Source organism: Pongo pygmaeus, chromosome 11, assembly GCF_028885625.2.
Source record: "Pongo pygmaeus isolate AG05252 chromosome 11, NHGRI_mPonPyg2-v2.0_pri, whole genome shotgun sequence".
In the NCBI taxonomy this organism is placed as follows: domain Eukaryota; kingdom Metazoa; phylum Chordata; class Mammalia; order Primates; family Hominidae; genus Pongo; species Pongo pygmaeus.
Genome location: NC_072384.2, coordinates 142,155,898 through 142,170,637, shown reverse-complemented (window position 1 = coordinate 142,170,637; position 14,740 = coordinate 142,155,898). Strand labels below are relative to the sequence as shown.

The window sequence follows — 14,740 nt, the reverse complement described above, 5'->3', positions numbered from 1 at the left end:
GGCTGCAGTTGGCTGCGTGGGACACAGTGAGGGAGTGCAGGGCAGGGGTTAAACAAAGCCCACTCGAGTCCTGCCCAGTCTTAGGGCTCGCTCCAGAAACTTCTCTCAAGAGTGGAACTAAGCGGTTGTGCTGACACAGTTACTGGACAGAGGGAATAACCACACCTGACTTTTTTTTTTTTTTGAGACTGGATCTAGCTCTGTCGCCCAGGCTGGCGTACAGTGGCGGGATCTTAGCTCACTGCAACCTCTGCCTCCCGGGTTCAAGTGATCCTCCCACCTTAGCCCCCTACAAGAACAGGCATGTGCCACCACGCCCAGCTCATTTTTTAAATATTTTTTGTAGAGATGGGGGTCTCACCATGTTGCCCAGGCTGGTCTCGAACTCCTGAGCTTAAGCAATCCACCCATCTCAGCCTCCCAAAGTGCTGGGATTACAGGTTTGAACCACTATGCCCGGCCCATATCTGATGATTTTACAACACATGTATACACGTATGTGGATTCTGAGTATTACACAGACATATTCAACTAAACTATTCTCTAACTTAAAGATTTTTTGTTTGTTTGTTTGGATACAAGTTCTCACTCTGTCACCTAGGCTGGAGTGCAGTGGTGCGATCATAGCTCACTGCAGCCTCAACCTCCCTGGTCTCAGGTGATTCTCCTGCTTCAGCCTCCTGAGTTCCTGGGATCACAGGTGCACACCACCACACCCAGCTAATTTTTGTATTTTTTGTAGAGATGGGGTTTTGCTATGTTGACCAGGCTGGTTTCAAACTCCTGGGCTCAAGCGATCCACCTGCCTCAGCCTCCCAAAGTGCTGGGATTACAGGCATGAGCCACTGCGCTCAGCTAAAGGGTTACATTATTTTTTATTTTTATTTTTTTAACAAAACACTTTTATTTGGTCCACTGGAGCCTGAGTCAGAAACCACTGTGGAGAACTCTATCATAAAGGAATGGGGACTGACAGTTGATAAAATAATCTTTGTGTCACAAGAGCTGGCCATATTTACATATTTAGGGGTTAAAAATATTCACAGTTCAGGGTACAGGGAGGCCAAAGGGGAGTGGGGGAGTGGGGAATGTTTCTCCAGGTGTAAAAGCTCTGGAAGCCCCTGGGAGGGTACGGGGTGGGGGGGTGGGGGTGGGGTGGGAGGGGAGTGAAGGTGGGGCTGGCCCACTGCCTGGGGGCGAGGGGCTGTGAGCGCCAGGTGGGGACGCAGGAAGCTGGGCTCAGATGTCTATGCATCCACACTCGCTAGGCTTCTAGCGGGAGGTGGAAGTGGCCAAGCCCTGCCAATGCCCATGATGGGCTGGGGCCCCTCTCTATGGCAGGGCCGGGCCAAGGGACAGGGTTGGCTGAGGAGTCTGCTGGTCCCCGGCCTGCCTGGCAGTGGTGAGTGGTGCTGAGGACCGGTGTCCACCCACAGTGGGCCTGGCACCCACCTGCACCTGATCATGGCTTCAATCCTGGCAGGCGCTCCAGGAGTTGTATAGTGTCGCTGTGGGGTGGCTGGCCAAGGGCCCTTCTTTCCAAGACAAGCACCACTCTGGGACTCACCACTCCACGCCAGGGCTTCTGGGACCACACTTGCACTGTGGGGGGACAGGGGCCTGGGCTCTGGGGGAAAACTGACCTTATGCCCCGTGAGGGGGTGGTCCCTGATCCCACCCTGGGGTCTTGGCCTCTGACATCCAGATTTGGTTTTGTGGACAGAGCTCTTGGCTGCCTCCCCAGAGCTAAAGGGTTTTAATATCAAATCATTTTGTTTTAATGAACATTAAAGATGACTACAGTATGATAATCTGGATCAAACAGATTTGTGCATATTTCAATTTAAATTAGTGCAACTGCCTTTGGGATAAGTAGAACTTTCTCATTAACAACCTGACTCAGCTTCCATCTAGGCAGGAAAAGGGCACCTAGGCTGAATGCAGTTCTTCAAGTGGGGCTATCTGAACACAGAACAGCAAAACCTATGGTCCCTTGGGAACTCTGGGTGTGAGAAGTGGCCAGAGTCTCGCAGGATTGGGTAGAAGGTGGGACAGGCTAGAGATGGAGGAGGGGGAGCTTGAGTCGTCGTCGTCACTGTGGCTCAGCTTCATGGTATTATGCAGAGCTCCACACCTTGGGCAGTCACGTGGTGAACTCATGAGCAGCCTGAGAGGGAGGGAGAACTGTTCCAGGCACGTTAAGCAAGAGTGAGACCCCTGAACAGTCAATGCACGACCTGCACTGTTGTCCACACGTGAACACCTGTACCGTTGCTCCTATTGAAGAGAAATCTCACTTCCCCCAGTGCTGCCCCCGCCTATCCAAAAGTCTACTCCATTTTTGCGACCCCTGCTACATGCCCTTCGTGGAGCTGGAACACCTGAAAGAAAAACCTGAACTATAAGCCTAGCAGCCAAGGTGGAAACAAGTCCCAGAGCCCTGCCCTCCCCACAGCAGCTATGGGGACTCTGCCCTGAGCAGGCCCTGTCCTGGGGAAGGGGGACTCTGTCCTGAGAATGATGTTCTGAGGAAGACTCTGTTCTGTGGGGAACCCTGATCTGAGGGAGGCCCTGTTCTGAAGAGGATGCTGTTCTTGGGGGACCCATTCTGAGGAGGACAATGTTCTGGGGGAGAATCCTGCTCTGAGGTGATCGTTGCTCTGGGGGAGTCCTGTCCTGATGGAAATGGGGACACTGTCCTCAAGGGAATGCTAATCAGTGGAGAAAAAGGTTCTGAATAGAACAATGTTCTGAGGCTGGTAAGGGCCCTGATCTAAGGCAAACAATGTTTTAAGGTGGAGTCTGTTCTGGGGGTAGTTCTGATTGGAGGGAGATCATGTTCTGGGGGACCCTGTTGTGAAGGGTATGCTGTTTTCAGGGGCATCCTATTCTTGGAGAGCCCTTATTGAGGGATGCGGTGAGGAGGGAACTTGTTCTGAGGGAAACAGTGTCCTGATGGGGCCCTGGACATTGCCCTGAGCCAGACTCTTTTCTGAGGGAAACAAGATTCTGAGGGAGACCCTATCCAGAGTAGGACCCTGCCCTGAGTAGGTTCTTGTTCTGAGGAAGATAGAGTTCTGAGGAGACCCTGTTCTGAGGGTGATGCTGTTCTGGGGGAACCTTGTTCTAATGGGAATGACGCTCAAAGGGAGACCCTGTTCTGAGGGGGCTGCTGCTCTGAGAAGGACTCTGTTTTGAGGGAACTTTACTTTATTCTGAGGGAACCCTATTCTGAGAGCCTGAGGGGGATGCTATTCTGAGAGGACCCTGTTTTGGGTGGACCCTGCTCTGGAGGGACCCTGCTTTAGGGGGGACTCTGCTCTGGGGAAACCCTGCTCCGGAGGCACCCTGCTTTGAGTAGGATCCTGTTCTGAGATGGACCCTGTTCTGAGAAGATCCTTTTCTGAGGGGGCCCCTGTTTTTTGAGGGGTCCCCTGCTCTGAGGGGATGCTGTTCTGAGGGTACCCTGCCCTGAGGGGACCCTGCTCTGAGGGGGTCCCTGTTCTGAGGAGACCCCACTCTTAGGGGACCCTGCTCTGGGGGGACCCAGCTCTGAGGGGACCCTGTTTTGAGGAGACCCCACTCTGAGGGGGACCCTGTTCTCAGGAAACCTTGTTTTGAGGAGACCCTGCTCTGAGGGGGACCCTGGTCTGGGGGGATCCTATTCTGAGGGGACCCTGCTCTGAGGAGACTGTTCTGAGGGGGTGCTGGTCTGGGGGGACCCTGCTCTGAGGGGACCTTTCTCTGAGGGGACCCTGTTCTGAGGAGACCCTACTCTGAGGGGGATCCTGTTCTAAGGGGACCCTTTTCTGAGGGGACGCTGTTCTGACGGGTCTCAGCTTCGGGAAGATGGTTTTGCTCCCATTAACAGCATTCATGTAGGCAGTAGTCACCATGCAGCCTACCTTTAACTGGCACATGTTCCTGAGCAGGATGTCCCCGATTCGCTGATGACCACCTTTTGTGTGGGCTTTGGAGGGCCCTTCCCTGAGTGAAAAGCAACAAAGTCGTTCTAAACATGGTGAAAGCTTGCAGAAGGCACTGTAATCTGACGCAGGGTGACAGCTGCCCTGGTTCCAGCTGGAGGAAGGTGGTGAAGCTGAGGTGGAAGAGGCCGCAGGTCAGGGCCTGCCCTGGATGGAAGCTGCTATTATGTGTCTGGCCATTCTCTAAAACAGACAGTAACCACGCAAAAAGGGATCTTCCATTTTTAACTTGCTCCTTGCACTCTCTTTTCTGGAAGAGGGTGAATAAAGGGTATTATTACATCTGTACCTCTCCCCACAGGCTCCTAAAAATATGCTCCAGTGAAAAAAATGGCTCTTCTGAATTAGTTTCTGAAGCTGGGAAGTTCCTAAGAGCAGTGATGATGAGTTGGTGTGGGAGTCTCCCATGTGGGGGTCCAAGACCTGGGGGCTGAAGGGGTGTTACCAGAGTGCCAGCCTCTGCTCCACCTCGCGCAGGAAGCCTCTGTGGAACTCATAGATGGGATCGATGTTGGAGAAGAGCAGTGTCATCAGAGTCGCAGGCATGGCGTCCTCCTTCACCACTGCGCTGCGGAACCACTGTGGGAAGAGTGTAGTGTGATGAGAGGTGTGGCTCTTGTTGGAGACTGAGAAACTGTGCCCCTGAGGGCCCGTAGCCATAGGTCACCCAGTGATGACCCTCCAGTCACTGCCTACAAAGAGGGTTCAAATCAACACTACAGCCATCCTCTTTGTTGACCATCCAGTTTTCAAATATAATGAAACTATCCTACATCAAAAGTTTCAAATGGACACTTTGCAGCTTTATAGCTTCACAAAAACTTGGACCCAATGTTCTGACCTGACTTAGAATAATTTTAAAGCAGATATATTTAACAAAATATATACATGCAAGTCTCATGATTATCAAGAGATATTTCTTGGCTGGGCGCAGTGGCTCATACCTGTAATCCCAGCACTTTGGGAGGCTGACCAAGGTGGGCAGGTCACTTGAGGTCAGGAGTTTGGGACCAGCCTGGCCAACATGGTGAAACCCCACCTCTACTAAAAATACAAAAATTAGCTGGGTGTGGTGGTGGGCGCCTGTAATCCTAGCTACTAGGGAGGCTGAGGCAGAAGAATCACTTGAACCCAGGAGGCGGAGGTTGCAGTGAGCTGAGATCATGCCACTGCACTCCAGCCTGGGTTACAGAGTGAGGCTCCATCTCAAAAAAAAAAAAAAAAAAAAAGAGATATTTCTCTGTGTTCAGATGAGAGATTTATTTACAAAAAAAATCAAAGTAATCAACGACTTTCGTACCACGGTAATAACTTCTAAATCCTTCAGGTATGTTCGTTCTGTAGCGAGAATCTCTTTGACTATGAAGTAGGCCTCATCTGCAGGCATGCGCTGAAAGAAGCACAGAGCTGTAAGTGTGCGTCCATGGGACATGGCACCCTCCCACGTTCAGGGAGCCTGAAGTTTGTAATGTTTGCTTTCTTCTGCTCAAGGTAACATCGTCAGGGGGTTTTCATCTTCAACTTCTGAAGAGATTTATCCCTGAGTAAAAACATAATCCTGTTATTCTTCTGGAGAAAAGAACTGCTGTTCAAATATCACCATATGTAAACAGGGCTGAAGTTTATTATTGGTTTTGTGATAAAATCATTTTTTATATATCACTGCCAGTGGCATAGCTGGTTAGCAGACACAGGTCCATGAGTGTGTGTGTGTGCTTATAAATTATTAAACCTAACCCATACAAAAGTCATTAAAATGAGCAAACAGTGCGCATTCTAAGTGTGCCTGCATCAGAGCGCCAGACTTGCTAGTGCGCTTCCTGATGCAGATGTGGACCATACCCCGGGCCCAGTTTTCTGTGCCCTGCTAGAGACAGCCCAGCCCTGAGCGCTCCTATAGCTGGCAGGGCTATCTCTGCCCAAGGTGCTGGTGCCAAGCAGGCAAGCTGGCCGTGGGGGACCCTCTACACCTCACCCAACACAGTGTTCCTGGCAAAGCACATGCCTCATGACAGCCTTGGCAGGCACTGGGTCCTGTCCCTGGAGCGCCTCTCCCCACCCTGAACCCTCCAAGAGCCACCCTCTGTTGAGGTGCAACTTAACAGCCTCTTCTCCATCCTCTCCCTGCCCAGAAACCACGATCCTGCTCTGTCCTGGCAGCTCGCCTGCCCCACCTCCAGACTGTGGCCAGCTTCAGGGCAGGTGGGCCGTGCAAATATCCATGGAGCAGGTGTCAGCTCCAAATAGGTGCCTGGACACTGCCCCCTGTCCCTGTGAGGGTGTCCTACTAGGAGAAGACAGGCAAGAAACACAGAGGGCTGTACAAGGCACAACGCAGAGCAGAGGAGGGGCTGGAGGCTGGGGGACAAAGCAGGCCGCAGCCTCACTCAGAGCGGACAGGGTGGCCTGTGGGACAGGTCAGAGGTCAAGGGGCTGGAGAAATGTGGGGAGGTCAGAGGGAACAGACAGGCTACTGGTGGGGAAGACAGGCCACATGGGCATTCTGGACCCTTTGGCGTCTACCTGAATGTGCTGTGACACACTTGGGCCCCAGGATGAGAGCAGACCAGGAGGGCAGAGAGGCTCCCTGTGGACCTCAGCACCACCCGGTGAGACAGCACTGGCTGGGGGGCGCGGAGGGGTGAGGGGTGAGATCCTGGACACATTCTGAAGGTCCAGTGTGGAGGTAAGGTGTGAGGGTTGGAGGCAGCAGGGGTGACTGTCGCAGTTTTTGGCCTAAGCCAAGGGAAAGACCAGCTGCCATGAGTGGAGGTTTGGGAGGAGTATCAGGAGCTGGGTTTGCAAGTGAGCAAGCAGCTGAGGTGGCATGTGGGGCCATGTCTTCTTCCTTGTACTGCTGTGAAGTTTAGCAGAGCCTGCGGGGTTGTCCACCCCTCGTGGATGAGAGGACAACAGAGGCACATTTATCCTGTGAGTACTGAGCCCATGGATATAGCCAGCTGTGAAGGGACAGCACCCTACAGTCCACTGAGATGCTGCTGCTGCCTAGAGCCCTCCAGTGCCCAGGTGCTGTGCCTCCCCCGCCAGAGTCCTGCACACATCCACTGCTGTTCTCTCAGCTCTTCCCCACGGCTGGTAGCCTGCCTGGCTCCAACAGCCCTGCCACCATGTGGCTCTGCCACCAGCTCAGCCCCCACCTCTTGGTGCACTGGCCTCCTCCCCACAGAGAAGCTGAACCACCTTTCCAGCCTTTAGGCTTTTTCTATTTTTTCTTTTTGAGCTTCATGATATTAAAAATGACTTTTATATCTTTCAAATGAAAGGTTGAGCCCATCTTTCAAATCCAAATTCAGTAAAATCTCTTTACAAAGTCTTTTCTTGGCTGGGTGTGGTGGCTCATGACTCTAATTCCAGCACTTTGGGAGGCTGATATGGGAGGATCACTTAAGGCCAGGAGTTTGAGACCAGCCTGGGCAACATAGTGAGACCCTGTCTCTCAAAAAAAAAAAAAAAAAAAAAAAAAAGAAAGTTAGCCAAGCATGTGGTCACACCTGTAATCCCAGCTACTGGGAGCCTGAGTTGGGAGGATCACTTAGGCACAGAAGTACAAGGCTGCAGTGAGCTGTGGCTGCACCACTGCACTCCAGCCTGGGCAACAGAGACGGACCCTGTCTCTAAAAAAAGAAGTCCTTTCTCCACCTGAGCTTGATATGCCCAGTGAATTCTCCGGGGGCAGAGCTGGTCCCGTCCCCAGAGGCCCACGTTTACGGTCTGGGAGGCCCCAGCCTTCCCCGCACAGCTGAGGGACAGGGATGTTACATGTTAATGCCCCACAAACTGTTGGCCTTGGGCCCTGGGGGAGAGTCTGGTAGAGGGGGGACAACTTCCTAGCCACAGTCACCGTGGCATGGAGTCCAAAGGCAATGTCCTAACTCTGAATGTTGTTCTACAGAATGCTCGAGTCCTGGAGCAGCTTCACTCCTCCAGAGGCGAGGCACACAGAGACACATACGCCATCAGAGAGCCACAGTAGTTGCTGATGAGACTTCTCATCACAGGTGCCACCAGTGGGTCACAGCGGAGTCAGGGGAGCAAAGCGGCCGAGAGAAGCGCCTTCCGTCCCGCCCCTGCCCCCGCCCCGCCCCGCCCAATCAGCCCAAGGAATACTGTGAAGAGACTCTCAGGGACAGAAAATACAGCAGCTGCCACTCTGCCCCCGCCTCTAGGTCAATGTCAAACCTGACCCCCAGCAAGCTGGGCTGCAGGCCAGGGATGAGACGGCAGCCAGGGATAGCCCCAGAGGAGCGTGCCATTCCTGTGAGCTTCGCCACCTGTCCCTACATGAAGGGTCTATGTGCCCATGCAGAGCGTGGAAGAGGCTTCTGCCACCTTTGGCTTTCCTACCTTTCGACTACTGCCGATCCTCACAAATCTCTATTAAAAAGGGGACAAACAGTGCATCAAGTGGGAGACACTGGGGAGGAGGGCACAAGCTGGCGAGGGTGGGCTGGAGGGTGGGCAGCTCTTCACCCCTCCCCGCACAGCCCAGCAACTGGGTGCAAGTGCAAAAGCTTGACGGGTGGCCTCAATGGCAGCACGTGCTTCTCAGACCCCTGTCACCTTGGCTCCCCAGGACAGTGGTCTGCCAGGCCTTGCCAGCAGAGCGGTCAGTGAATCTGGGGCCGGGGTCTCCCCAGAACCTGTGGCAGCCTAGCTGGGCACACCGGTTCATGAGGTCAGCATAGAGGGGTACTCTGGTGGGAACCTACCTCCGGGTCAAACCAGCAGCCCCTGCATGGTGACGAAGGGGCCATCCTTGCCATCTTGGAGCCCACCTGTGCTGGGCACCAGCCTCACTATGTCAACTCACACACACAGAACTGAAGCAGAGCCCAGAGCCCTCCCTCCAGAGCCCAGGTGTTGAGGAGAGGCAACAGGAGACACCACGTCAGGGCTGAGGGTGCCCACACGCAGGGGCTGGGCCCAAGGGCTGCTGAATCTTTCTCTGCAGTGACCCAGCCACCAACTCCTCAAGGGCATGGCTCTGGGAGGACCCTGAGGTGCCCCCATCCCAGAGGGCCTTGCCATGCTGCTGGCCCCATGCCACGTCATGACTAACAGGCTTCTCCCAGGGCCACTTGCCACCAGCCCAATTATCCTCAGATGTGACAAGCTGTCACCCTATAGAAAACCATCTAAAGAATCAACTGATTTTTGTAATATAAAAAGTTACAAATTAAAATTTAGTCTTAATAACAGACTGCTTGATAGCCATTTTTTGTTTTTGTACCAAAGAAACAGTGAACTAAAGAGACTGTCATTAGGTTTCCAAAATAAAATAAAAAGACATCTTTTTTGGAAACAGTCTTGCTGCCAGGGCCCAGAACCAGCCCTCACCTGCAGGCCTCATGCAGCAGTACGTTTAATATCCTTTGCTGCCTCCAGACCAGGGGGCTCTTTCCACTCCAGTGGGATCCAGGGGGACCCTCAGGGCACCAGGAAGGAGGAGCCTGCCCTGCCTGTGCCATCCTACCTGCTGAGAGTCCCAGCATCCCACGGGTAGCCCTGGCATCTGGAAGGCAGGCCTTGGACAGAATATCCTCTGGCCAATTCAGGCCAAAGCAGGAGTGTTGAGGTGTCACAATGACATACCTCCCCCTGTACCAGCACTGACTCCCTCCCTCCTAGAGGCCCCATGGCCTCTTCCCGTCCAGCTGCCACTCAGGGACCCCGTGTCTCCCTTCTCTGTGGACTCCAGGCCCAATATAGTCTGCAAACTCCCCGGACCCTGAGTCTTTTCTTTTAGGGTCCATCTACAAAACCGTAGCTGTAGGCAGACTCCACTGGGCTAGGAGAGTGGAGGCCACCCTGAGGCCACAGCGTCCCTGCCCCTGGTTGCCCTGTGCCTGCCAGCAGTGAGCTTCTCTGCTCGGTCACTTTCTCCCTGCAGACTCTCAGTTTGTGCCCTTATTCCTATCATCTTTGATAAAAAGAGACCCACAGGGGACAGTGCCTCAACTTTGTCATAAACCCTCAACCCTGTCTGTGGCCCATGTACCCCTCCCCTTGCCACAACAGCAGAGGACCGTCCCCTCCCCACAGGTGGCTCCTCCACTGTCTCCAACATCTGGCCCAGGGCACCCACTTGTACATTGGGTCTCCCACCCAAGAGCCTCTCCGGAACCCAAAGGGGTCCCTAGTGGACCCTCCCTTAGCACCCAGATCTTTCCTCCCAGTTACTCAATTGTTAAAGTAGAAGCTTGACCAAGCAAGGAGAGAAGAAAGGAGCAAAGGAGGGAGGAAGTGAGGGAGAAATGAGGAAGGTGGGAAGGAAGGAAGGAAGGAAGGAAGGAAGAGTGGGGGAGGCTGGAAGATCCAGCTTGACACAAGGAGCCTGTGGGTTCCAGGGACCGTTTGCTAAATGAATAAGGAAACTTGTTTTTGTACAAAGGAACCTGGAGTCCCAGAGATAAGAGGAAAGTCTCAGGAAGGTTTTGCTAGGGAAGGCGGCCCAGTACCTCCTCTCTGCTCAGGAGGCTGGTAGGGCTGTGAGTGCAGAGCCCTTCCCTGCCCCGCCCCAGGGTCCCCACCAGCACCACCCTAAGGAACAGTGAGCACAGGCCCACCCTGCAACCCCTCTGCTAGCTTCTCAGCCTTGAGGGGCCCACCTTGTGTCTCGGCTCCTCGTAGTCCATCCCGGCTCCGCCAGCATCACTGAGGACAGGGCTCAGGAGTGGGGATGAGCCCTGTTCAGCTGGGCCCAAAGGCACCTGAAATGCAGGGCTCAGACTCAGAGGGCTCTTCTGGCTGGAGGGAGAAGGCTGAGGACTCTTCGTGGAAAGGCCTGGAAATGAACGGAGTGGGGGATGGAGCGAGAAATGAGAAAGGGCTGTGAGTCTGGCTTAGAGCCACTACTATAGTCCTGACCATTCAACCGCCAGCCTCACACAGTGCCAGGCGCTTCCTGTAAAATGTGTATGTACAGCCTCTATCACACACAATTCTAAACATGACATAAAATGAAAATGAGGGTTGATGGTTCATCTACCCAATTTCAGAGAGCAATCCACAGACGGTGTGGATCCTCCCCAGGACTCTAGGGGGGCCTGGATACCATCCTTGTGTTTCTAGGGGCTTCTTTTGGCTCTGCAGAATATGTAACTATGATAAAATTAAGCACCACAAAGTGTGTAAAGCAAAAGGCACAAAGTGTGTAAAGCAAAAGGCACAAAGTGTGTAAAGCAAAAGGACGGGGGAACACTTTCTATGTGCATTGCTAGAGGCTAGAGACTTAAGATGTCAAACCAGGGCTAACATCTGAAAAGATAATGTCTATTTTAAGGCCAAACTTATTATTCATTAAAAAATGGATTATATAAAACTGCTCAATTCATGATACTGTTTTCCAGTTCCTTGAGTTTTTCATTAATGGGGTTTTTATTTTGGTTTTCTAAAACACAGTAATAATTTTCTCCTTCTTAAAACCATGTTTGTTTTCGAATAAATAGGTGCCAAACTTGCAGCCCAATTTTAAAGATGAAGTATATTTCATTGTGTATTTTATAATAAAAAAATCCTTTTCTATTTAAAAAAAATTCTCAAAGGTTAATTTCTAATGTTTTTCTATGGGAAACCAGTAACTACTAAGTGCCAAATTTTAAAAATAACTACCTGGCTAACACGGTGAAACCCCATCTCTACTAAGAATACAAAAAATTAGCTGGGTGTGGTGGCAGGCGCTTGTAGTCCCAGCTACTCGGGAGGCTGAGGCAGGAGAATGGCATGAACCCAGGAGGCAGAGCTTGCAGTGAGCCGAGATCGTGCCACTGCACCCCAGCCTGGAAGACAGAGCAAGACTCCGTCTCAAAAAACAAAAAAAAGAAAACTTTAGAGTTTTAGAGAAGGAATTTAACTGCTGTTTAAAAACCACCAAAGGCCAGGCATGGTGGCTCATACCTGTAATCCCAGCACTTTGGGAGGCCGAGGCGGGTGGACCACCTGATGTCAGGAGTTAGAGACCAGCCTGGCCAACATGGTGAAACTCCATCTCTACTAAAAATACAAAAAATTAGCCGGGCATGGTGGTGGGTGCCTGTAATCTCAGACACTTGGGAGGCTGAGGCAGGAGAATCGCTTGAACCTGGGAGGCAGAGGTTGCAGTGAGCTCAGGTCATACCATTGCCCTCCAGCCTGGGCAACAAGAGCGAGACTCCGTTTCAAAACAAACAAAACTATCAAAGATGGAAATTTATGTTTCCAAGTGTACAGTGTTTGAACACTGAAACTATCATGATTTCTAACAATGATTACTGAATCAGCTTACCATATGTTGCAACAGAGGTAACTCAACTTGAACCCCTGGTCGCATAAATGCCACACCATGGTGCCTCCTTACTCCACCCACAACTGGTTTCACAGCAAGATTCTCTTACACTATTGTTGGCACCTTCAGATGCAGCTGCTTATAGTGACCAGTTTATAAAACCCAAACTTGGTTCACTTAACCTAAAACATGTAAGTGTATAGGCAGATTAGTATAGAGCAGCTTCTTGAGAGCAGCTGGCATCATGATTCCCTGTTTGCTGGGTTGGCATAAGCAACTCAACAGGTTAATCCTCCAGTGGGACATGGGAGATGGAGGGGAGGAAGTCCTTATTTTCACATTGACAAATCAGGAGCCCTGGAAAGATCTTGCCTGCTGCTAGGAATTCTAGTTATTAGGATTCTTAAGATGAAATATCAGTGCTCATGATAGCAGAGCTTTCCTCTGGAATTTTTCACAAGATACATTGAAAACACAAGGAAACATTCATTGCTATAGAAAACCTAGGTAACATCACTATAGGAAGTTATTAACAACAAATTTATTAGAATTTGCTTTTATTACACGTTCAGTTGCAGTACACTAAGCAACCTTAAAACAGCATGAAATTCCTACTTCGCCTTGCCTCACATACTGGGCCACATTTGGTCTTTGTCACTTCTGAAGGGCTCAAAGTGGAACTGTGGCTCTGTGCTAGCCCCTGAAGCGTGGATTACTTCTTTTGTTGAAAACAGGCATGTTTCCGAAGATGCGCTGTTTGGGGTTTGTGTTGCAGAATCTTCTTTGTCCTCAATAAGCCAGAATTTCACAAGGAGATATTTTATGTAATGAAAATTCAGAAAAAGTCTAGAAGCTACTAGTATCTATTTATTCTTCATAACTGTGTTGTTCAGGGTGTAGCAGGAAGATGTTTTCCACTCATTGCTTCTGGAAGTTAAAGTCGGCCTTCACCATTCTGCCCTTGTGTCCTTCCAGGGGTCCTCACAGCACCTCACTCAGAGAAGTACAGTCCAACAGCAAGTTACTAGTTGACAGTTTACCAAAAAGTTGCTGCAAAATCTGCTTTTAAGTTGCAGGAGGTAAAACTTGAGGAAATGGCATAATCACGAGACCCATCATAATGTGTGCTGCTATGACGCTGCTGGGGTTGCAAACAGGCCATGGCCAGGGTGGGGTAACAGGGCTGTAAATTAGAAAGGGCCACTCCTGGCTGGGTGCAGTGGCTCACGGCTGTAATCCCAGCACTTTGGGAGGCCGAGGCGGGTGGATCACGAGGTCAGGAGTTCGAGACCAGCTTGGCCAAGATGGTGAAACCCTGTCTCTACTAAAAATACAAAAATTAGCCACGTGTGGTGGCATGTGCCTGTAATACCAGCTACTCAGGAGGCTGAGGCAGGAGAATCGCTTGAACCTGGGAGATGGAGGTTGCAGTGAGCCAAGATTGTGCCACTGCACTCCAGCCTGGGCAACAGAGGAAGGCTCTGTCTCAAAAAAAAAAAAAAAAGAATAAGTGCCACTCCCAGTAAACAACCCCTCATAAAGGAAGGACACTCCCCTTTAGGATAGACTGCTCATTTGGAATAAACATTTTTGGTTCTATGGAGGTTAAAAGTCATCATTTGATAACATTATAAATATATATATATATTTTTTGAGACGGAGTCTCGCTCTTTCACCCAGGCTGGAGTGCAGTGGCGCGATCTTGGCTCACTGCAAGCTCCGCCTCCCAGGTTCACGCCATTCTCCTGCCTCAGCCTCCTCAGTAGCTGGGACTACAGGCATCCACCACCACGCCCAGCTAATTTTTTGTATTTTTAGTAGAGATGGGGTTTCACCATGTTAGCCAGGATGGTCTCAATCTCCTGACCTCGTGATCTGCCTGCCTTGGCCTCCCCAAGTGCTGGGATTATAGGCGTGAGCCACTGCGCCCAGCCATAAATACATTTTTTTGAGACAAAGTCTCTGTCACCCAGGTTGGAGTGCAGTAGCATGATCTCGGCTCACTGCAACCTCTGCTTCCTGGGTTCATGCCATTCTTGTGCCTCAGCCTCTTGGGTAGCTGGGACTACAGATGCACGCCACCATGCCTGGTTAATTTTTGTATTTTTAGTAGAGACAGGGTTTCGCCATGTTGGCCAGGTTGGTCTCGAACTCCTGACCTCAAGTGATCCGCCTGCCTTGGCCTCCCAGAGTGCTAGAATTACAGGTGTGAGCCACCACTCCCGCCCTATTATAAATACTTTCTATTTAACAAAAAATGGTCAACTCACAATTTAGTGGATATATTAAAAAGTACCACAAATTACCGTTAAACATTTTTCTTTTTCTTTTTTCTTTTGAGACCGAGTCTCTCACTCTGTCGCCCAGGCTGGAGTGCAGTGGCATGATCTCGGCTCACCGCAAGCTCTGCCTCCTGGATTCAAGGGATTCTCATGCCTCAGCCTCCCAAGTAGCTGGGACTACAGGCGCC

The 14,740-nt window shown here is 51.2% G+C and overlaps 1 protein-coding gene across 5 annotated transcripts in view; it reads right to left on the bottom strand.

The window, feature by feature from the left end:
* Window positions 1-14,740, bottom strand: part of FARP2 (FERM, ARH/RhoGEF and pleckstrin domain protein 2) — a 143,409-nt gene that overhangs the window by 27,711 nt on the left and 100,958 nt on the right. For all 5 annotated transcript variants that reach the window (XM_063648439.1, XM_054477264.2, XM_063648441.1 and 2 more), the window contains exons 14-17: window positions 10,616-10,791; window positions 5,287-5,376; window positions 4,432-4,565; window positions 3,906-3,987 (exon numbers count right to left, since the gene is read on the bottom strand). In XM_063648439.1, the coding sequence (XP_063504509.1) occupies window positions 3,906-3,987; window positions 4,432-4,565; window positions 5,287-5,376; window positions 10,616-10,791 (482 nt within the window). The remainder of the gene's footprint in view (window positions 1-3,905; window positions 3,988-4,431; window positions 4,566-5,286; window positions 5,377-10,615; window positions 10,792-14,740) is intronic.